Raw genomic sequence first — 22,609 nt, forward strand, 5'->3', positions numbered from 1 at the left:
TAAAGGGATGCAACGTGCACACGTTGGCTGCATGCTGAAAAAGTTTGAGAACCCCTGTTCAAAGCAATGGCTGTGTTCACTTTAATGTGTTCAAAGTCAAAAATAGATTTTGGTAAGATTTGTAATTATTATATATTTTTCATCATAGCTTTGGGTCTTGCATTTGATTTTTTAAGAATTTGCACCATATTTTATTTATATCAGGTTATTTTTATGCAGAGTCAGCAGTGACTTGTGTAGGGCTCTAACATTTTTTTTTGTGTTGTTTTGTATGTTTACAGGCATTTTAAAATTCATGTGTAGTGCTATAATAGACAAGATCAAATATAATTTCAGCAATTAAATGTTGCACTCCAGTTATTCCCAGAAATACATTACTTTGATTTTACTAGTACAATTGTTTACATTTACACCAGTCACATAATTATTATTAACTACACAACATAAAGGACTAGAATGACAACAGGAAATATGATTTTCTTTAGCTTTATTTACAAGCAATAGTGCTCAATCCATGTAACCAAAGAGCTACACTTCTAGAATATGTTGGAGATTGTTCTGTTCCTTCATGTTTTATGTTTATTACAATGGGAAAATAATACTGATGCAGGTGACTTGCAGGTCTCCAACAGTAAAATCTATCAGAGATATAACTATACAAGTTTGACTACAACCCAGTTTACAACATAAAAATCGGGATATTGTAGGCGTGCCCATTAAAACAATCTTTCAAATACTGAAAAAATAAATACCTACAATATATGGTCTCTTTCTCAGTCAATATTACTACAAACAGAATGCATATACTTTGCATATATTCCTTATTTGTTGTTAATGATGAACATATATAATTCTTAGTAATATATACAAAGCTATAAAAACACAATCACTCATAATGGCTTACTTAAAATTGAGGAAACCCCTGTAAAAAGTTACAATCAAACATTTCTGAAATGGCGTATTCTTGTATGTAACCTTACAGTAGCATTTATAAAATCATAAAACATATGTGGGTATACTGTGCATAAAATACCTATGCATAAAGGTATAAGGCGTGTACACATTCTACAAATACTTTTGATGCAAAGTGTTTTTAAACAGTTATCTGTCCAGAATCTCTGCGCATTACAATGTAATGATTGGTGTGTTATGCTCTTAAAGCGTTACATTTTCCACTAGCTGTACTTCCAACATCAACACAATCTTGTCAGTGGGAAATCTGAAACTTATTACAGTGATACTGTATGTTCAACAGATAAAACGAAATTGCCTCAATGTGTCCAGTTGTTCCTATCTCACATGAGGATCATTTTTATAGCATGCTTATGAAAATGTTCATCAATGTCTAGTTGATGACCGACAAACACACCAAACACGTGTTACATCTGAAATAAAAACCTATATATACACACAGTAAAAAAAACTATACTATGTACAAAAAACATAAATATATAAATATATCCTCTGTTATACAAAAATAAATATTTTCTCTGTTTTTCTTTATTTTTTTGAGCATTTCATCCATCTTTTAGATCATGTGTCTCCGGTTCTTCAAGTTGCCTTAAGTTCAGAGTTGTTCCTAGTTCCTGTTGCTCAGCATTTTGAAGAAACCCATTCATGCTTGTATCAGCTGCCGTTAACTGGGAAAAGTCTGTGGAGAGGACAACAGATATGTACTATTATATATACTGTAAACTGCTTACCGTAATATATGGTATTTCTGAGAGACAAAAAAATAACACTTAAAATATCTGCCGGTTTTCATCGGACGCACATGCGTTGTCGCGGTTTTACGCGTGTGGTAAGAACTTTACTTCCGGTTTCTGTTTGTTTAACGGTCTGACTAACTTCGCGGCTAAAACGAACTCTGGAACAAACACCTTGTCAAAAATATCAAATTTTTTGGTTTCCTAACGACAAGTGGAGATGGCGATCATGGATCACCGCTATACGTGAAGGGAGGTTTGGCAGCCGGTTTGCAGGTAATATTGTTTACATAATAGTACACATTTCAAACAGCAACGTTAGCTCAGTGTTGTTGTTTTTTTATACGCTTTAGCTATGAAATATGAACTAAGGTAAACTACTTGTTGTTTATTATGCTTGTTATCAGAAATAAACCACTCTAAACGGACTTTGTTGTTATTGATTTTTTTGTTATTTGATAGTCTTTTGCATGCATGAGGTGTACATGAGGAGGAAACAAACTGTGATGCTCACAATATGTCATTACCATGTACAGAACTCTTATAATTGATCTATGTCTAGGAAAATTCAGTTTTATATACTACAGCACCTTAAAATAACTATACACACCTGCAGGCATCTCCACTTCCATATGAACTGCTTCAGTATGAAGGTGATTGTCCTGCACAGAGTCAGGATTTTGTGTAGGGTCAGATGAACTGATGACCTGCAATGGGGAGTCACCACTCTCACAGCATCCCACTTCAGGACAGCCAGGTACCCTATGAGCAACCAAAATGACTTATAAGTACACACTTCTGTTACAAATTTGTTCACAAATTTAAAGGGACACTCCACGTTTTTGAAAATCTGCTCATTTTCCAGCTCCTCTAAAGTTAAACATTTGACTTTTACCGTTTTGAAATCCATTCAGCTGATCCATTGAATCTGATTGGACCATTAGCATTGATTGCGCTAAAAAATAACCAAAGAGTTTCAATATGTTTCCTATTTAAAACTTGACTCTTCTGTAGTTACATCTGTACTAAGACCGATGGAAAATTAAAAGTTGCCATTTTCTAGGCAGATATGGCTAAGAACTATACTCTCATTCTGACGTAATAATCAAGGACCTCGCCTTCGTAACATGGCTGCAGGAGGCGCAATGATATTACGCAGCAGCCAAAAATAGTCCCCTTAGTAATTTTCAATGGCAGGGAACTACAGGGGGCACTGTGTAATATCATTGCGCCTCCTACAGCCATGTTACGAAAGCAAAGTCCTTGATTATTACGCCAGAACGAGAGTATAGTATTCAGATATTTCAAATATTAAAATATTCAGCCACCGAAAATTTTCGGGCAAAATGTTTTGATGACGCAAACAGAAACCGCGACCTGCGCGTGCTTGTCTGAAGCAACATGTATGCGGTGTGGATGTATTTAACCGCAAAAAGGGAAGTGAGCAGTTGTCTGTACGCACAGAAGCACATGCGGTTGAATGTGTCCGGTCCAGACGTGATCGTCACAGTATGCCCTTCAAAGATCAGAACTCTTGATGTGTAAACTGATGTGTAGTCTATTAACATACATTTGCCGAATAAAGCAATGAAAAACAACGTAACGTTTTTATGCTGCGCTGTTTGGGGTTCGCCCTCGGTCTCTGTGTGCGCGCGCGTTTAAGTGCCCTCAATAGTGCACACATAAGTGCGACGCAAAAAGCGAACATAAAATCTTTCTATTATTGACAGGACACATATAAACAAAATTATCTCCACAGTATTCTTTTTCTAATAAAAACATTTCTTTATGTCTTAAGTGTATGTATAGATTACAGTCAGAAACCAGTATCTGCTTATTTGGTCTTAAAGAGACAGTAACCTCAATAAGTCTGTGTCATTAATGTTAATCAAACAACCCAAGATAAAGAGAAAATCACTTCTGTAGCTCTAAAAATAATATTTAATTTATACAAAGACAGTGTTATGACTCATTTAATTCGATTTCTGTACCTAATGCTAATGTTAGCCCTTATTAATGTGCAACTTTGTTCTTTTTTTATAAATGTTTGCAATTTCTTTATTTGTTAATAGATTTTCCCCACCCCCTTTTTGCTGATCCGTCACACACTCCTAGTAAAGTTAGTACACAGTGATAGCCATAAATTCATTTGTACTAATAATTGGCATCATCATTTACAGTATTTCTGTGTTTCGGTTTTTCGGCCTTGATTTCCTCTTTTTCGGTTTTGGCCAAGAATTTTCATTTCGGTGCATCACTAATATTTTCCAAAAATGTGGAGTGTCCCTTTAAGAGTCGCTTAAAAACTAAAATTCTTACCCATTACAGTAATTGTTGATATGTGATTGTGTATTGGGATGTTTCTGAGTCAACAAAGCATCACTCTCATACTCATAGCCAGCATCCTCCTACAAGAGACAAGGGTTTAATGAATATCAGTAAGGATCATTTTAATACTTTTGTTGATTTAATACAGATTAAACAACTCAAAGCCATTTGATTTCCCACTTTCTTACCTGGTTTACTCCAGGTAGGGGTTGCGTAGTGTGTTTCCCATTAGGAATATATTCTCCTTTAGGAGCATAGATGGTGTGGGCATGTGCCACGTTGGGGTCTACCCCGCAGGGCCGACCAAGAGCCAATCCTTGCAGTGGTACCATAGTGTACTGGCAGGAAGAAACTGTAGCTGCCAAAGTTGGAAAGCGCATATCTAGGGTTTGTTCTGAAATGAAGAAAAATCCCAAATTACAATCATCTCCAAAGATACCCATGTGTGTACATTTAGACACTTTTAGAAAAATGCTGAGGTGGGTCTTATTTAGTGAATGAGCCTAAACAGTTAGATCTTTAACTACTTTCCATGTTTTGGATGTTAAACTCACTTTGTTTGGCCCAAACTCTCCACAGACAAATTGGGATGAAAGCCACGATGATGAAAACAAACGCCCCTAGCACCACGCCCACAATGAGGTAAGGCAGATCACCAGGTCGTGGCACAGGGTTTCCAAGATGGTCAGGTCTGAAGGATGAAGTTTCGGGAGGTGTGGTCCTCTGGTGAGGGCGTGCTGAAAGTACACACAGATGTTACTGCTTAATATCCATACCACATCAGAATCTAGAGATCTCTGTAGGTTAAGAAGTGGTTTATAGATTAAAAATACAAACCTTTAGTTTCCAAGATGACAACATTTCCAAACTCGCTCTCTCCTCCTTCATTGAAACACTGCATCTTAATGTCGTAAGCCGTTTCGGGCTGAAGGTCCGTAATGGAGTGCCAATATCGGTCACCTACACAAAATGGCACAACATTACTTTTTATACTTTCATTGTGAATAACGCCGATACACAAAATATTTCACTATTTAAATAGATAATGGGTTAGTCAAGTTGTTTTACCTTCCACTACATCCTTTTTGTAGTCACTATCATTGTCGCTGTCAGTGGGTCGATAGAAGATGTAGAAGCCATAAATAGGAGTGTTATTTACTGGTGTGTACTGTAAAACAACAAGAAACACTCATTTAAAACACACTATTATGAATTTGACCACGCAACAGGTGAGTTAGTTAGGAAGTTAAAAATAGACGCAGCGCTTACCGTCCACTTGAGGATAACCGTGGTCTCATTGATGGCTTCGTTGTATGTGATGTAGGGTCCGTCAACGGGACGTCGGTTTGGTGGGCCGCTGCCCACTACTGTGTAAGCTTTAGAGGGAGCACTGGGTGGACTCGCTCCCAACACATTAACAGCCAAAACTCTGAATTTGTATGATGTGCCTGCAAGTTATTGGGAAGACAAGGAATAAGTAAAAAAAATTTGATAAACGATAAACTTTGTCACATTCGTTTGTTAGTAATTGTCTACAAAAAAAATCACGTTTAATACCATGAAAACAGATGGGGGAATAATACTTGCCTTTCTCCAAGCCCGTGATTTCGACTGAGAGGCGGGATGGTGGGATGTTAGCCACAGCCGCTTCCCAGTCTCCACCCCCTTTACGTAGTTTCTTGTACTCCACACGGAACGACTGGATGGGGAATCCACGGTTCCCGCGAGGTATCCACGTCACGTAAGCTGAGGTCTCTGTCGCCATGGAGACCGTAGGCCTGTCTGGTGCTTCCGGAGCTGTAAAGGACAAATAAAGTTTGTTAAGTAATAAAATACAATCAAGACCCGCGGTGAGAGTGTGTATGCATGCACAAAGGACACACACGCACGTACATACAAGTACAGCAACACATAACAAACTTACTGTAATCTCATCCTTGATTTAAGATTGAAAGGAATCAAGAAAACAGCATAATGTTAGCATAATGCTAAGATTATTATATTATAGGTTTACTGCATATAGTACAAGTACCTCGAAGACACAAGTACTAAAGCAACAAAGTAAACATACTATTATTAAAATAAATATGGCACAAATGTATACTCACGCGAGAGCCGAGGTGGCACCACTGGAGTTTTTGGAGCCCCTATAGGTCCTCCTTTTCTCCCTGATGAAAATTAAAGCAGCCTTAAATAACTCACTTTACGTAAATAAAAACACTGTCCCTGAATAAGGACCTGAGCATTCAATTGATTTATTACATGGTTCTCTGGATGACCTGACTTTAATTGGTCAATTATGACAATCAGGAAAATTGGGGAGGCATGTAATAAGTGGGATAATTTTAAAGGCGGAGTGCACGGTTTCTGAAAAACGCTTTGGAAAAGGGAGTCGGGCCGACTGCCAAAACACACTTGTAGCCAATCAGCAGTAAGCGACGTGTCTACTAACCGACATCGTTGTCTGGGTTGCGTATGTGTGGGGCGGGTCTATCAAAAGAAGGTCCAGATTCTATTGAGGTAGGGGCGTGTTTGTTTAGGTGATTTCAAATGTCAACATTGGCTTTCAGAGATCATCCACCCTGCCTTTAAGTCAGCTGGTCTTTATCCCTTACATACACAACTCATTTTGCCTAAATCCTAATTCAGAAAAGTCATCTCAAAGCCGCTGTGTGTTTGCGTACATTTGCCTGTTCTGAAAGTCATCATGGCGGGCTGCCCGAGTCCAGCGCAGTTCCTAGCGGACATCTCCACTTCATAGAGACTGGTGGGCTGTAGTTTAGTCAAAGTCAGCTTGTGCTGGGAGCCGGAAATACTGCTTGTGATCCACTCACCAGGAGATTCTCCAGCCTGTGAGAGACAATACAATTTTTATGATTTACTGAACACATTCTGTGAAAATATAACCTTTATATCTCTAATGTTGACTGAGTAAGGTCAAAAATTGAAATTGGGTGCATGATTTTTTTGAAAAACACTGGAAAAGGGAGTTGGGCCGAGTACCAAAACACACTTGTAGCCAATCAGCAGTAAGGGGCGTGTCTACTAACTGACATTGTTGCCTGGGTTGCATATCTGTGGGGCGGGTCTATCAAAAGAAGGTCCAGATTAAATTGGGGTAGGGGCGTGTTTTGTTTTTGTAACATTGGCTTTCAGAGATCATGCACCCCGCCTTTAATGTAAAAAGTCAACGATTGCTCCTTATCTCGCTTTTAAAATATGAGACTTTGGCCTATATTCACAGACTGTGTCACATTAAAAATGCTTTTATCTTAGCACCGCTATTTAAACCATGACAAGGTGGCATTTGGGAAACTGTGCTGCTGTACCTTTCTGTATTTGATGACATATTCCAGCACAGGTGCTCCTCCCTCATGACGTGGTTTCCAGGTGAGTTCATAGTAGTCGGCCTTTCCCGTGCGTGGCTGGCTCAGGATAATTGGAGCATCGGCAGGTGAGACTCTGATCTCGGAGCAGTCGAGAGGCAGCATTGCACTGGTGGCCATAGGCTTCAATGGCGGCTGTTCCCGCAAGACCTTGTCTGGGCTCATTGGTCGAATCATGGGTAGCTTACCAGACCGTGAAGGCACTAAAGTTAGGGATGGTAAAATCAACATTAGCTGGATTTTCAGAGGCAGTGTCACATTGCATATTTAAAGAGATTATTAGTCATTTACAGGTTATCATCCTACGTAATGAAAAGAACATTGTGTGGAAAATAAACTTAATATCTTTTATATTGACTGAGTAAGGTCATTTCAAAATTTGATGCTACTCATCTCATAATTAGATTATGCCTTTAGACTTTAGCCTGGATTTCAGAGACAGGGTCATAAACCATACGCACAAGGTTTAAAAATAAAAAGGGAAAAACTATGATTCATATACTAGCTATACATTTAAATTGCGTCAACACATTGAGACTTAGCAACAAAGGTTTGCTGTATTTTTTAAAGGGACACTCCACTTTTTTTGAAAATATGCTCATTTTCCAGGTCTCCTAGAGTTAAACATTTGATTTTTATTGTTTTGGAATCCATTCGGCCGATCTCTGGGTCTGGCGGTGCCACTTTTGGCGTGGCTTGGCATAGTCCATTGAATCTGATTAGACCATTGGCATCGCGCTCAAAAATAACCAAAGAGTTTTGATATTTTTCCAATTGAAAATTTGACTCTTCTGTAGTTACATTGTGTACTTAGACCGACAGAAAATTAAAAGTTGCGATTTTCTAGGCCAATATGGCTAGGAACTATACTCTCATTCTGGTATAATAATCAAAGACTTTGCTGCCGTAACATGGCTGCAGGAGGTGCAATGATATTAAGCAGTACCTGAAAATAGTCCCCTGCTATTGAAAGTTACCAAATATTAAAAGAAACAGATTGTCTGATAATATGACAAATGGCCGAAAACTGCTAACTCAGTTTAATCTGTGTAATATTCCCTCTAAAGTGATGCATACCTGTCGGGACAGTAAGGAGTCTCGTAGCAGCCTGGGAACTCCCCACGCCGTTCTCCGCCATGCACTGGTATACACCGTCGTCCTGCGGCCCAACGTTCAACACACGTAGCACCTGCGATGACACTCGATGCCTCGCCGACGGGCTCACCGGCTGAGCGTTGTGGAGCCACACCACGGTGGGCGTGGGTTTGCCCCTCACCTGACAGCTGAAACGCACCGTGTCGCCCCACGCTACATCTTGTTGCTGCAGCTCGACACGCACCTGCGGGGGTTCTGCCAAAACAAGAAGGGAATCTCATGTCAAAACATCAGGTTGCAAGGATGTCAGCGTGTCTTTCAAGCAACGGGCGATGTGCAAGATGAAAAGCATAAATCAACACGCACTCTGACAGTTTAGCGTGCACGGCACGTTATTGCATCTCCACGAGTGCTGTTTGTGAAGTCTGGAAGCGACTGGGTTTTTCTCTCTCCCAAAACTTGATGGTTGGCTGGTATTGAATCAGCTCGAGCTCATTAGAGCGGCAGCAAGACTGGCGAAATTAATCACAGCTGCAGGCCCGCAAAAACAACCTCATCAATGTCTCCCAAGCTCAATCCCGCGAACACACGTACTCTTTCTGTTCGCTTAATGTACTGTGGGCTCATTTCGGATGCTTATTACCTCAAAATGACTGGAAATTGAAATGTTGCCACCACACACATTATTTTTCCATAACTACAGCAGGGGGCTCTAATTGAGATTACCTGGGGGCCACTAGCCAGGCGGTGTTCTTATTTGGGGGCCACCTCACCAGTCACAACAAACACAAATGTTTTTAAAACCGCACGTTTTAAACGTAGACAGATACTGGTGCAGTTATATTGTTGACGATGCATGAAGACGCCATGTTTCACATCAAATTTTTCTGTCTAGCAGTGTTTTTATCGTTAACTAAGACTGAAACTGTTAAAAACATGTAAGTTCATGAAAGTAAATAAAATATAGGCCTAATATTAGTTAATAAACGATAAAATTAGAAATCATAATTAAAAAGTGGATGAAAATTTGAAATGTTACCCTAGCAATAACGTTTGAAACGATTTTAAGCTGAGGAACGTAAATTAGGAATTAGTAAATTAAATAAAAACAACTTTCACTAAAATTGATTTAAAAAATTATAATAATGAAAGTTAAAAAGAGTATTCAAACTATTAAAGGATTAGTCAATTTTCTAAAAAAAACAAACAGATAATTTACTCACCACCATGTCAACCAAAATGTTGATGTCTTTCTTTGTTCATTCGAGAAGAAATTATGTTTTTTTAGGAAAACATTCCAGGATTTTTCTCATTTTAATGGACTTTAATGGACCCCAACACATAACAGTTTTAATATTGCAGTTTCAACGGAGTTTCAAAGGACTCTAAACGATCCCAAATGAGGCATAAGGGTCTTATCTAGCGAAACAATTGTCTTTTTCGACAAAAAATAAATAAAAAATATGCATATATCGTCTATCTCCGGTCCTGTGACGCGCCAGCGCGACCTCACGTAATTGCGTAATGCCGTGGAAAGGTCACATGTTACATATATGAAACACACATTTGCGTACCATTTTAAACAATAAACTGACAAAGACATTAATTAGTATCATTCGACATACAACAACGTCTGAACAGTCCTTTTTCTCCACACTTGTAAACACTGGGGCGTAGTTTTGCATACGTCCTCCGTGACCTCTTGACGTGATCATGTGTTTTATTTTTCTTGTCAAAAATGACAATCGTTTCGCTAGATAAGACCCTTATGCCTCGTTTGAGATCGTTTAAAGTCCTTTGAAACTCTGTTGAAACTGCAATTTTAAACTGTTACGTGTTGGGGTCCATTAAAGTCCATTCAAATGAGAAAAATCCTGAAATGCCTTCCTCAAAAACACATAATTTCTTCTCGACTGAACAAAGAAAGACATCAACATTTTGGATGACAAGGTGGTGAGTATATTATCTGGATTTTTTTAAGAAAATGGTCTAATCCTTTAATAACACTAAAAAAAGTAATCATAGTAGTAATCATACTCACCGAACACCTGTACATCGTACAGCACGGTAGCGGAGTTAGCCGGGCCGATGCCGTTGTCAGCATGACACACGTACGTGCCCGAATCGCTCTCGCTTGCCGCGTCAATCAGCAGATTGCTAAGAAGAAATTGTGTGTTGTTATGATTTCGCAAGTCCAGGCCATCCTTCGCCCACGTGACCTGTGGTGTGGGAATGCCACTGGCCACGCACTCGAGCACAAGCCGCTGGCCTTTGTTCACCATTATGGACCGAGGTGCAGGCGGATAGATGATGCGTGCAGCCTCGGATGTCGAACCTGGAATGGGTCATATTATCAGTATCAGTCCATGTTACGCAACTGACATACTGACCGAACAAGTTTGCTTTTGTATGCCTTGTGTCGAACGTCGTATCCGCAGACGATCGGTAGAGGTGGAGGTTTTTATTTCCTGGGTGACGGGGTTGTAGGCGGCACATTTATAGGGACCCTCATCGTCCTGCGTAGCATTGGCTATCTGAAGGTTTCCTGACGGCAGGATGAGGTAATTTCCTAGGAGACAATCAGAGAAGATTATAACATTGATAACATGTTGTTTGAAGTCAGATTTTGTGATTTACGTTTTTTTACAAAAGGAACATTATGTGAAAATATAACCTTGATATCTTTAATATTGACTTTGATGCTCATAATCTCATAATTCGACTGTGAGAATGCACAGTTAGCATCACACTTGTCTCCTACAGGCATAATTTTGTGTTTCGTGCGAAAGATACCTTTTCAATTGCTTAAATCAAAGCTGTGATCATCATTAAACTGATCATTTAAACAGTGAGACACAAAAGACAACCGTGCTAAAACACGACGCCTTGAGTGGACAAGACCAGACAGCACTGAAGACCTGATTCCCTACAAGACAAGCGCCATCTAACACCACATACCAGAACCAGCCAGTGTGCTCTTTAAAATGACAGAAACAAATAAAGAGAAAACTTTCTGAATTGAAATTCTGTGGCTTGTTAGAAAGCTCACATAAAACGGTTCTTAGATTTCAGCCACGGAGAGACAGAAGGGTAAAAAAATACTTTAAATGCTTGGCCGACGCTTTGCAAGCGTGTGGTCCCGTTGTACATACTTGTCTTCTTACGTTACTGTGGCGCCAGCTAACCTCACTACTCAAGGGGGCGATAGAGTTACCTCCAAATGCCTGTGCTATTAAACTGGATATGCAGACAGCTAGCTTTATACATGTTTATAAAATCTTACTTGCAAGAATCCCCTAAATCTTTAAACTGTCGCCCTGCTAAAGTTTCATAATCTAATAATAATCTTAAATTTGATTTCACTTTAATTTCAATCTTTGACACATCCTTACTCAGTCGATAAAATATCAAGGTTATATTTTCACATTCTATATCCAAGCTAAAGTCATTGTTTTGGGATTTACTGAGGCAGGGTCCATATTTGTGGAGAGCAATGAGACCTAGTTTAAAATGTAAAAGTACCTTTAGATGTTTCTAGCCACTCCTGTTTGACACTGTAGCGGACCTGAGCTTTAGGTTGGCTTTCGGGTAGATGGCACTCGATCACTGCCGTGTTTCCTTCATCTACCTCGATCTCCTGCTGGTCATCTGGCTCAAAATCCCGCAGCTCTGCATTCAAACACATGAGAAACATATAAAAACCACAAACAAAAATGCAGTTTCTCAAACATACAGTTTAAAGGAAAACACCACCGTTTTTTTATATTTTACTATGCTCTTACCTCAGTTTAGACAAATTTATACATACCTATATTTTTTCAATGCGTGCATTTAATCCTTGCACATCACGCCGTGAATGTGTTAGCATCTAGCCCAGCCCCATTCATTCCCCAGGATCCAAACAGGGATGAATTTAGAAGCCACCAACCACTTCCATGTTTTCCCTATTTAATGACTGTTACATGAGTAAGTATGATGGCGAAAAATAAAACATGGCGATTTTTAAGCGTATAAAAAAAAATGAGAACTATATTGTATGGCGGAAGAGCCCTTAGTTTGCAGCACTTTGACCTCAGGCGCAGTAATACTGAAGGAAGTTTGAGCGAGAGGGGGAGTAGTCAGGAGTGATGATGTTACTGCGCGCCGAGGTCGAAGTGCTACAAAAGTGCTCTTCCGCCAAAGAATATAGTTCTCATTTTTTTTTTCGCTTAAAAAAATCACCATGTTTTATTTTGTGTCACCATACTTACTCGTGTAACTACTCATGTAACAGTCTTTAAATAGAGAAAACATGAAAGTGTTTGGTGGCTTCCAAATGTATTCCTGTCTGGATCCCAAGGAATGAATAGGGCCAGGCCAAATGCCAACACATTCACGACACACTGCGCAAAGATGAAGTGCACACTTGAAAAAAAGATAGGTATGTAGTAATTCGTCTCTCTAGTAATTCGTCTAAGTTGAGGTAAGAACATAGTAAAATATTGAAAAACTGGTGTTTTCCTTTAACATTTGCTCTGTTCCTCTTGTTATCACCCAAATAAACTTAAAAAAAATGCATGTGACTGTAGCTTCAACTTTAACAAAGACCAAAATGTATTTTCTGCCTAAACTATCCTTTTATCACAGAATGCTAACTATATTATCCATTAAAATAGGAAACGCTTTTAAAAAAAGGCTGCACATCTAAGACACATTTTTGAGAACTCTGAGGTTGAAAGCTTCTTTGTATCTTTGTAACCGAGAAGCTTTGGAGCGCATATGCGCTTAGGACTTTTCCTGGGATATCAAATGGGCAGACATCCAATAGCTCTGACAAACAGAGACACAAAGTCTGGCTTTCTTGAGCCTAAGTCAGACCAGGCTAAAATGAGGTCAAAAGGCCAAAGGTGATCTCTCCTCTTGAGTTTCATGTAAGGATAAGCAGTAAGAGAGAATAACTCCACCGACGTGAGTCTGCGTACGCATGTCATTCTGTGAAGGCAAATATTTTCCAGAGAGAGAAAATTGTCCAGTGTCCTGAAAAACCCCCGGATTTAATCAAAATCTCCCTGACTGTTCGTTTCTCCCCTAACAAATCAAATCGTTTTATTGTTCTCCCGAGTTCAGTTATATGACTTGGCATCTGCAAAGTCTCAAAGTTATGCACGACGGGCAAAGCCGAGCCAAAATATCAATGAGGTAAAGTTTAAAAAGGTTCTTCCTGGAACCAAAAAGCATACAATGATGGATGAAACCCGAGGAACATTTAAATAATCTGAATTTGATTACACCAGTTTCTGTAGCTTAACTGGTAAAGCACTCTGTTAGCAATGCAAAGGTCATGAGTTTGAACTCAAGAAACACACACATACTGCTAAAAGTATAGATTGAATGCACTGTCGCTTTGGATACATATACCACTTGCCTGAAGTTTTAAAATCATTTTTAGTAGACGGAAACCCAGTATAAGTGGCTGACAGCAGGCTGGAGAAGGGTTTGGGGGAAAACCCAGTGTGACAAGCCATTTGCAAAATCAATCAGGGTCTTTTTACAGCCCATCTCTACCAGAATGCCCCACACCTCCCCTAAATTCCTGCAAAGTGCACAAATTTAACCCCTCCTGTGACTCTCCCAGAGAGGTGACTTCAAAACATTGCCCCCACAAAACAACTGCCCACATGAGACTTTCAGGTGTGCGAGAGGTGATGAATGACGAAAATAACAAGACTGACAAATGCTGTTGAGAGATTATTTTACTTCATTCTGCTTCAGTTCGTATTGTGTAAATTGTTTTTGTATATGTATATGCCGTTGCACGACAAGTGCAATGCGTGCAAGCAGCAAGAATGCATAAAAATACAACAGGAACGACTTAAAAGTAAAAATTCTGTCTGCACAAAACAAAAAAAGTGCTAAAGAAAAGTTGAAAATGCATTTTTTTTCTAAAATGGATGAAGCAGATCTGGGGCACCATTGACTTCCATAGTAAGAAAAATAATACTATTGAAGTCAATGGTGCTCCAGATTTCCAAATATATTCATTTGTGTTCAGCAAAACAAAATCATTTGAAACTTTTTCAAGTTTGAAACAACTTGAGGGTAAATAAATAATGAAATTTCATTTTTGGGACTTTAAAGTACAACATTATCAACTTTTCTTTAGCACTTAATTCACTGTTTTTTTGTGCAGTGATGATATGCAAACTATTGCCTGTTGGTAAAATGTTTTAAACCGGACATACAAAGAAAATTAAACGATGAAGAGAGAGAGAAAGGAAAAACAGTGGCTTAGAATGTCAAACCACAAGGAAAAAAAGTGTAAAATAAATGTTTAGATGCTTCTATTATGTTTGTATGCATGTGAGGAGGTAAACGCTGATGAGTGCGTTTTGTGTGTATATATCTACTGTACATTGTAGATCTCCGGGAGAGCGGGGAACGCTGGGAGCCGTCAGGATTAATGGTATTTATAAAGTAGATCAGCCACGTTTCCAACTCCACTTGGCATTGCTTTTATATATGCTGCAGGGTAGCTTGGCATTCATCATTTTTATGTCTGTTGCTGTGTAGCCGTGTGTGTGTTTATGACTTTTACAGTATCACGGTTTGAGTTTAGTAAACGTGGAATCATCAGCGATTCTCAGACTATATGTGTAATACAATGTGACGTTCAAGAAAAATAACTTCACTCAGGGTGTATAACTTTAAATTTGAGTTTATTGAAAATTAGTTACGCTATGAATTAAAAACATATGTGAGCTGTTTATGAGAGAGCGAGAGAGATAGCCAGAGAGAGAGAGAGAGAGAGTGAACGAGTGCAGGAATGTTTCTTGGCTTTAGGAATAGGGGAGTCTTGCTTGTCTGTAGAGTAATTTGAGGAGAGTTTGAAATAATGCAACAGTCTTCCCTGTGGGACACACTTCAGACAGAATTCCTACAGAGACAGAGACCAGGGACGGCAAAGCACTTTCACAGAGCAAAAAGAAATGGGCAGAGCATTAAAATATGGAGACATGAGTAAACCTGCGATCACACACGCAAACGCGCTCCCCGAGGAGTCGGCCAACCCCTGCCTAACTAAGGGAGGAGGTCTTCATTAAATTAAAAAAGGGGCCAATGTGGGATCTTCAGAGATGGGGGCCCCTGCTAAGAACTAGCATCTGCGCGCCCCATAGCCACCCTCGAATCCTGATTCATAGACCTTATCAATTACATCTCACACGTGTGTGCCCCACGGTACTTTGACTAACGCACCAGGAGAGGACTGAAAAAAACAAAGTGCAAGAAAAGAAAAAGGGAGAGGCAAAAAAAGACTTTTGAAAAAACAAATGATCTTTGAGAGGAGTGAAATGCAATCCACCATTAAATGTCAAGAGCAGAAAGTTTGTGAGAAGGAAGTTGGGGGGTGGATGATGTAAAGCATGCCTGCCTCGCGGAGGTAAAGATGGTGTCAAGAATCTCATGTCGCGTCTCATCTTGACAGAGGATCCTGTCTCAACTGGCCCCGCCAAACTTTTGCTCCTCACACTTTCACACAAACATGGGTGCATGGGCATATATACACAAACAGTCAGACTGAGGTCCAAAAGTGTAAAGCCATAACGTAGAATTAAAAAACGTACTTTACTCTTGTACAGTTTGGGTGACAATTTCTCGATTCCACCTTTTAACCAAACTGTTATGCGTAAAATATACTTTATAATAAAAATATGGCAAATAAAACCCTTCTGGCTAAATAAAAGACAGACTTTTGGAGCCCACTATATATACAAACTCACAAAAGTGCACTCAGGTTTCTCCTCGAATATTTTTTCGCAAAATTAACTCGCTTTTTCTGTCTCCCTTTCTGTTCTCTGAATTAAGAAAATCGTACTGAGGAACAGGGAGGAGGCCTGTTGCTAATGGGGCCCGTGGTTCACTCATACGCACACAGAGATTATGGTGGGTCACGTTACACACCCCTTCCCGCGCTCCACCACTTATAACTTAGAACAAACACACACACACCACCAGTACTGCTCGGCCTGGCACGCAACCACAATACACAACCACACGCACACTATAAAGACTCATAAACTCATCAGCACAACAACCTTCAAAGTTCACACCACATGCATTTATGCCGAAAAAATTTGGGTCTACTCACTAGCAGCAGTAACGTTGGCCGGTATACTAGCGCTAGACCCGACACTGGTGGTGGCCACACACTGGTATCTGCCCACGGTGAGGTTAGAAAGGGTAGGGATGTACAGCGAGCCAGGTTGCACCAACACTCCGAGCTCCTCGTCGCCCCCAGCTGGCAGCTCGCGGCCGTTCAGACGCCAGGTTATGTTGACATGGTTGGGCAGGGCACTGCAGCGCAGGGTCACGCTGCCCCCCACTTTTTGTACCACAGAAAGAGGCTCATCTGTGAAGACCGGGACATCTTCTAAAAACAGAAAGTGTGATGCATGATGAATAAATACTACATTAGGTACAGTATGAATTGGGATTGATCCCATAATATGTATATGCATAATAAGTCACAGCAACAGTAAATGTATAGTGTACACAAAGTATTGTTGTACATCAACTATGCATCATATTTTTTGTTAGATATCAATTTACTCTTATGGACTAGTTATAAACTAATTTGATCTTTTTAAGTAAAACAGCAGAAACTTACCTTTTAATGCAACACTACACTGCAAACAGCACAGCAGTGCACCCAGGGTGCAGACAACTCGAACCTTCCGCTTTCTTTCCCAAGGAATCCAATCCAATATCCCAGACATTTTCCATACACTACCCCTTAAGAAAGATGGAAACATGAAAGAATAAAGTTATTATCCAAAAAATGGCTAGAATAACATTAAATAAAGCACAATTTTATTCCAAATATTCTAATTATTAAACAAAAGCTTATATACGAATGACTTATACATTTAAAGGTGCAGTGTATAATTTTTAGAAGGATCTCTTGACAGAAATGCAAAATAATAAACAAAATTATATTTTCAGGGGTGTATAATGAACCATTATGTTTTATTACCCGAGAATGAGACGTTTTTATCTACATACACTTTATGCGGAAGTCGCCATTTTGTGGCGCCATGTTTCTACAGAAGCCCTTAACGGACAAAGTTTTTTGCTAAGTTGTCTCCGACTATGACATGTTTTTCTGGTGGCGGCTACCGTAGCTTCTCTATGCGTTTCAAAAGTGAGGGGTGAGCAGTGGACTGAGCCGTTGGTTGCAATTCGCAATCTTACCACTAAACAACCGCTAAAATGTACGGGTGATTCTCACGAAACCATTGAAACACCACGGCACTAATGATTTTAGCTTTAAAATGTGTAATATAGTAACATTAAAAAGCATCAGAATTAACACAATACTGTGTTCTACCTTGCACAATGTGTGATTTCAACATAAGAATTTATAATTGTAAATTTTATCTTATTTTCTGCTGAAATTCTCATTACCGCAATGTGTCCGGCTGTGTTTGAACATGCGTTATGTTGTAATTTAATCAAATAAACACAAAAATATTAAGAAAAAAAATAAATGGATGTTTTGCTAGACTACTTTAGATGACAGAAAAAATATTTACTGAATATTCATGTATAATACTAATGAAGAAAAATTAGGAAAATGATGTGTCCATGCCTGATGTTCTCATCCTCCGCAACACTTTTTGAGAACAGTTTAAGCACACATACAGAATTTTAATAAAGTTTGATATTGAGTGACCAAGCACATGGACCAGTTACTTCAAGATGGCTACCAGGTAAGATCATTTTTTACAGTTAGTTTTGAAATATTGTCTTGTCAGAATGCTTACACGACATTTTGATTATCATTACCGCAACAGATGCTTATTAAATGTTAATTTAATTAATAGAAGCATAATACTTTGATTTTAAACGCATGTGCAGAATCTCCAAATTATGTTCTTTCAGGTTTGTCATGTCATTTTGAAAATATGTCAGTGTTGATGTTTTCTGACTGTTGCGGTAATGAGATTTTTTAGGACTAATTTTTTTAATTATGTTACAAAAAGTGTTAGATGATAAGTAAAAGTTTTTAAATTAATGTTCCCATTTACTCCAGACTTTGTTTTTCAATGTCTGGTGGGAAAAAAAGTAAATTTAAGCAATTTTTACATTTTCATGCTTGACATTTTTAAAACCAAGTTTTCGTGAGAATCACCCGTACACACTGCACCTTTAAATCATGTACTAACAATCTACTAAAGATCCTATTCTGAGCACAGGCCACAGATTTGATGTTGCCAGCCCACAGTAAACGAAATGCAAAAACTGCCTGCATTCAGTGTGCAACATCTGAAACAACCATTCCTTACAGAGCCTGCTAAGTGCATCACCTAAAGCAAACTGAAACACATCCGTTTGCACCCACATCCATCAAACCCGTGATGAAGCGGGTGCCCGGATAGAAACCCAAGAAATCTTTCAGCCAGGTGTAACTGATACAGGCACGGGTTCAAAAGGGAAAAAGTCCCCACACAAAAAACAATGGGGTGGGGGAGTGATATCATTTGTGTTTTCTGGAAATATTGAGTGCAATGCGATCTTTACAGAGACATTAACAGAAAGAGAGAGAGCGAGAGAGAGAGTTATGGTTAGTGTATTAACAGTTAATGCAGGAAAGGGAACATTTCTCTCTCCCTCGGCTCGCACTGCCAAGTTTCCCGAATTCTTTCCTGTCAGGTTAAACTAACAACTTCCCGTCAGGAGGAGGAGGGTGGTCCATTGCTCCCAGACTGCAAATCTCTCTCTCTCTCTCTCATACACACACACACACACACACACACAAAAACACACTCCCATCATTTGTACGTAATGATTAATGAAGCCTCACAGAAAGATTGGGACATGGGAGGGAACGCAGCACAGAACTCCAGAAAATGTTAAAAAACGACTCTGCGAAAATAAATGAAGTCTACATCTTGGGATTTGGACTTGTTTTTCTGGAGTTGGTAGGTACATAGCCATTAGCTATTAGCCAAACTCTGCTGACGGAATAAGAATGTGTGCCATTTACTGATTTTGGGGTTGGCCCTAAATAAATGTTTTTCCGTTCCAACAGCAGAAATAAACAAGTCGTGCTGTTCGTATGAAGCTGTGGAGAGATGTTATTTAGTCTGGACTGGGTAGAGAATGTTGGTAATGAAGTCATCTTTTCTAATTACAGTGTGCTAAAACAATGATCGATTTCTCCGTTTAGTACAAACATGGTATATTTGTTTCTCGTCCGTGGAGTACAAACACCATGACGTTAATTCCAGGCACTCTGGGGTAGATAATAACACAAAAAGCGAACCAAATACATCTACGACGACTTGATTCTAACTAACAACAATACGGAGACGGTTACACAACACTGTTATTAACTAAAAACTGGAAACTTTTTTAATAGTTTTGGCTATTCATTTACACAACACTGGGGTTGTGGGGGCTTGAAAATGCAAGTTAACGTCTCAATGTCACGAATTCATGAAAATCTTGCTTGCATGTGTACGCATAGTGTTCAGACATCGTGTGACAGCGCCAACAACCAGCCTGGCATGCACACTACAACATTTTTAGTTGTTTTCGCAGAGGATCAATTTTAAAAAAAGTTGATAAAGGTCAACCTTATTCTGAAGTTATGTTTTTAACCATATTTATAACTCAGATTTCAATATTTGGTGGTTTAAATACCTATGCAAAGTCTTTAAAGCATTTTTTATTATCTGTCACAGTTAAAGGGACACTGCGATTTTTTGAAAATAGACAAATTTTCCAGCTTTACTATAGTTAAACATTTGATTTTTACCATTTTGGAATCCATTCAGCTGATCTCTGCGTCTGGCGGTACCACTTTTAGCATAGCAATTCATTGAATCTGATTAGACCATAACATTGTGCTTAAAAAAAAGAGTTTTGATATTTTTCCTATTTAAAACTCAACTCTTCTGTAGTTACATCTATACCAAGGCCGAAGTAAAATTAAAAGTTGACATTTTTTTAGGCAGATATGGCTGGGACTATACTCTCATTCTGGCGTAATAACCAAGGACTTTGCTGCTGGAAGCAGGCGTAGTGATATTACACAGCACCTGAAAATAGTCCCCTTGGTTACTTTCAATAGCTGGGGACTCTTTTCAGGCACTGCGTAATCATTTAATCGCAATGCTAATGGTCTAATCAGATTCAATGGATTGTGCTAAGCTATGCTAAAAGTGGTAGCGCCAGACCTGAAGATCAGCTAAATGGATTCTAAAATGGTAAAAATCAAATGTTTAACTTCAGGGGTGCTGGAAAATAAGCATATTTTTACAAAAAGTTGAGTGTCCCTTAAAGTGCAAATCTTTGTATTGCATGTCCATAACACTGTTTCTTCCTTATAAACGTGAATACAAAATCTAAAATAAATTTTAAAGGTTCTTTGAAGAGCCATCCCATCTCCATTTGTTGGGTATGATTGCTTGTGGCTTGTGCATTTTAATTCACAGAATTCCTAAAAGGATGTTGTCTCCCAAAAATGTGTCTCCTAATTGTAACATCCATAATGCACATTTCCCTCATCTAAAATAGAAAACTTGTAAACTGATGTTTGAACTCTATTATCAGGAGTTTAGGAAAATATAAACAGATGGTTTAATATAATAAATGCATTTTCTGAGAATTTATATTTCAAGATATGACTGCAAATACATCCATATTGCTGAAATTGCTCAAAACGTTTTCATTTTTTGTACATTGTTGTTGTGTAAATATACCTTTAGTATGATTCTGTAGAGTTGGATTGTTAAGAAAACTACAGCTACTATGTGTTTTACTACTACTAATAATAATAATAATAAAATTAAGGTGCTACAAAAATGCTATTCACAGCGATGCCGTAGAAAAACATTTTTGGTTCCAAAAATATCCTTTCAGTCAATGTTCTTAAAGAAAATATTTTATCAATGTGAACCTTTTTCCCACTACATTGAAACTTTTGTAAAACTGATTTTTTGTGTAACCATATACCCAAAAATGGTTCTTCTATCTATGGCATAGTGTAGAACCTTTATTTTTAAGAGTGTATAACCAGAACCATCAATCCTACATTGTACAGCAGACCCAAATCCAACAGACAATATCCAAAGACACAATTTGCTGTTTAAAAAAATAAACAATAGTTTATATCGTATTCCTAACAGAGCTTAAACTACAAACATTCTGCTTACAAACTCTGGGCTTTTAGCCACTACCCCGTCTCAAACCGGTGGTCAACTGTTATCATAACTACCAACACAACTGCGGTTTCTAGGTCTTAACAACTGCAATATTAAGTTCTTTACACCCAGAAAAGTTGTGCCGTGTGTCTGTGTGCAGTCAACAGAGCAGCTGTTGGAATGCAAGTCGGATAAAGGGGTCAAAAGTCTCTCCTTTGCTGTCAAGCCACCTGTCCCAGGCATCAAAAGTCGCACACACACCCAAGCACACATGGCCTATCTAGCTCCTGTCATCACCATTGAGACAAACACTTTCTAGATCAATTTTTGTCAATTATTCATATTGCACCACATGTAGTAGTGTTAAAAAGATTGTTCCTATAGCTCAATTAGTATTAGTATAGCATTAAAGGGTTGTGGGTTCGATTTTAAAACGTATACCTTGAAGTCGCTTTGGATACAAGTGTGCCAAATGCATAAATACTGTAAGTGAAAAAACATACGCCTGTTTTAGTACGTGACCCCTTTGGGTCACATTGATCTGAGCATCTGGATGAAGGCTTACAAAGGCATGTGCGTTTAGACTCGTTTGCAGGAGAAAGAGCGAAAGAGAGAGAGACAAAAAGCATAATGCTGAAGTGACTTCATAATGCCTCTTTGTGACTAAATGGAGCCTTTTCTTCTAGGGCCACTCTGGTCACCATTGTCCTCCAGTGTGTGAAATTCATTTTGACAACCCTACTAATGGGATAAAACTGCTCTCGGCCGCCCGTGGGCCTCCCTTGTATCGCTCACATTCCATCTGCTATCTTCTCTGAGGAGGAGGCACCAAGGAGCGAAGGGAGGAGGTGTGGTTTAGCTCCTTCTGACGCCTCGAGTCGCTGAATATGTAATCGGCCCTCTTCCTTTA

At 39.0% G+C, this 22,609-nt stretch overlaps 1 protein-coding gene and 1 long non-coding RNA gene across 2 annotated transcripts; one reads left to right on the plus strand and one right to left on the minus strand.

Annotated features, from left to right (window-relative positions):
- Positions 1-470: 470 nt before the first annotated feature.
- Positions 471-17,280, minus strand: boc (BOC cell adhesion associated, oncogene regulated). The gene is made up of 18 exons (XM_055182106.2): positions 17,160-17,280; positions 16,641-16,922; positions 12,038-12,184; positions 10,941-11,084; positions 10,557-10,850; positions 8,498-8,770; positions 7,364-7,623; positions 6,719-6,884; positions 6,143-6,202; positions 5,622-5,831; positions 5,304-5,482; positions 5,103-5,202; positions 4,872-4,994; positions 4,589-4,771; positions 4,223-4,428; positions 4,026-4,114; positions 2,317-2,468; positions 471-1,651 (listed from the first exon to the last, which is right to left on the minus strand). The coding sequence occupies exons 1-18, from the start codon at positions 17,266-17,268 to the stop codon at positions 1,518-1,520; spliced, it is 3,111 nt and encodes a 1,036-aa protein (XP_055038081.2). The 5' UTR covers positions 17,269-17,280; the 3' UTR covers positions 471-1,517.
- LOC141362113 (uncharacterized) lies at positions 1,604-4,735 on the plus strand. Its single transcript, XR_012368082.1, has 3 exons — positions 1,604-1,982; positions 2,323-2,463; positions 4,614-4,735. It is a non-coding gene; the product is annotated as an uncharacterized lncRNA (long non-coding RNA).
- Positions 17,281-22,609: the final 5,329 nt, after the last annotated feature.

This window comes from Misgurnus anguillicaudatus, chromosome 25 (assembly GCF_027580225.2).
Source record: "Misgurnus anguillicaudatus chromosome 25, ASM2758022v2, whole genome shotgun sequence".
NCBI classification, from domain to species: domain Eukaryota; kingdom Metazoa; phylum Chordata; class Actinopteri; order Cypriniformes; family Cobitidae; genus Misgurnus; species Misgurnus anguillicaudatus.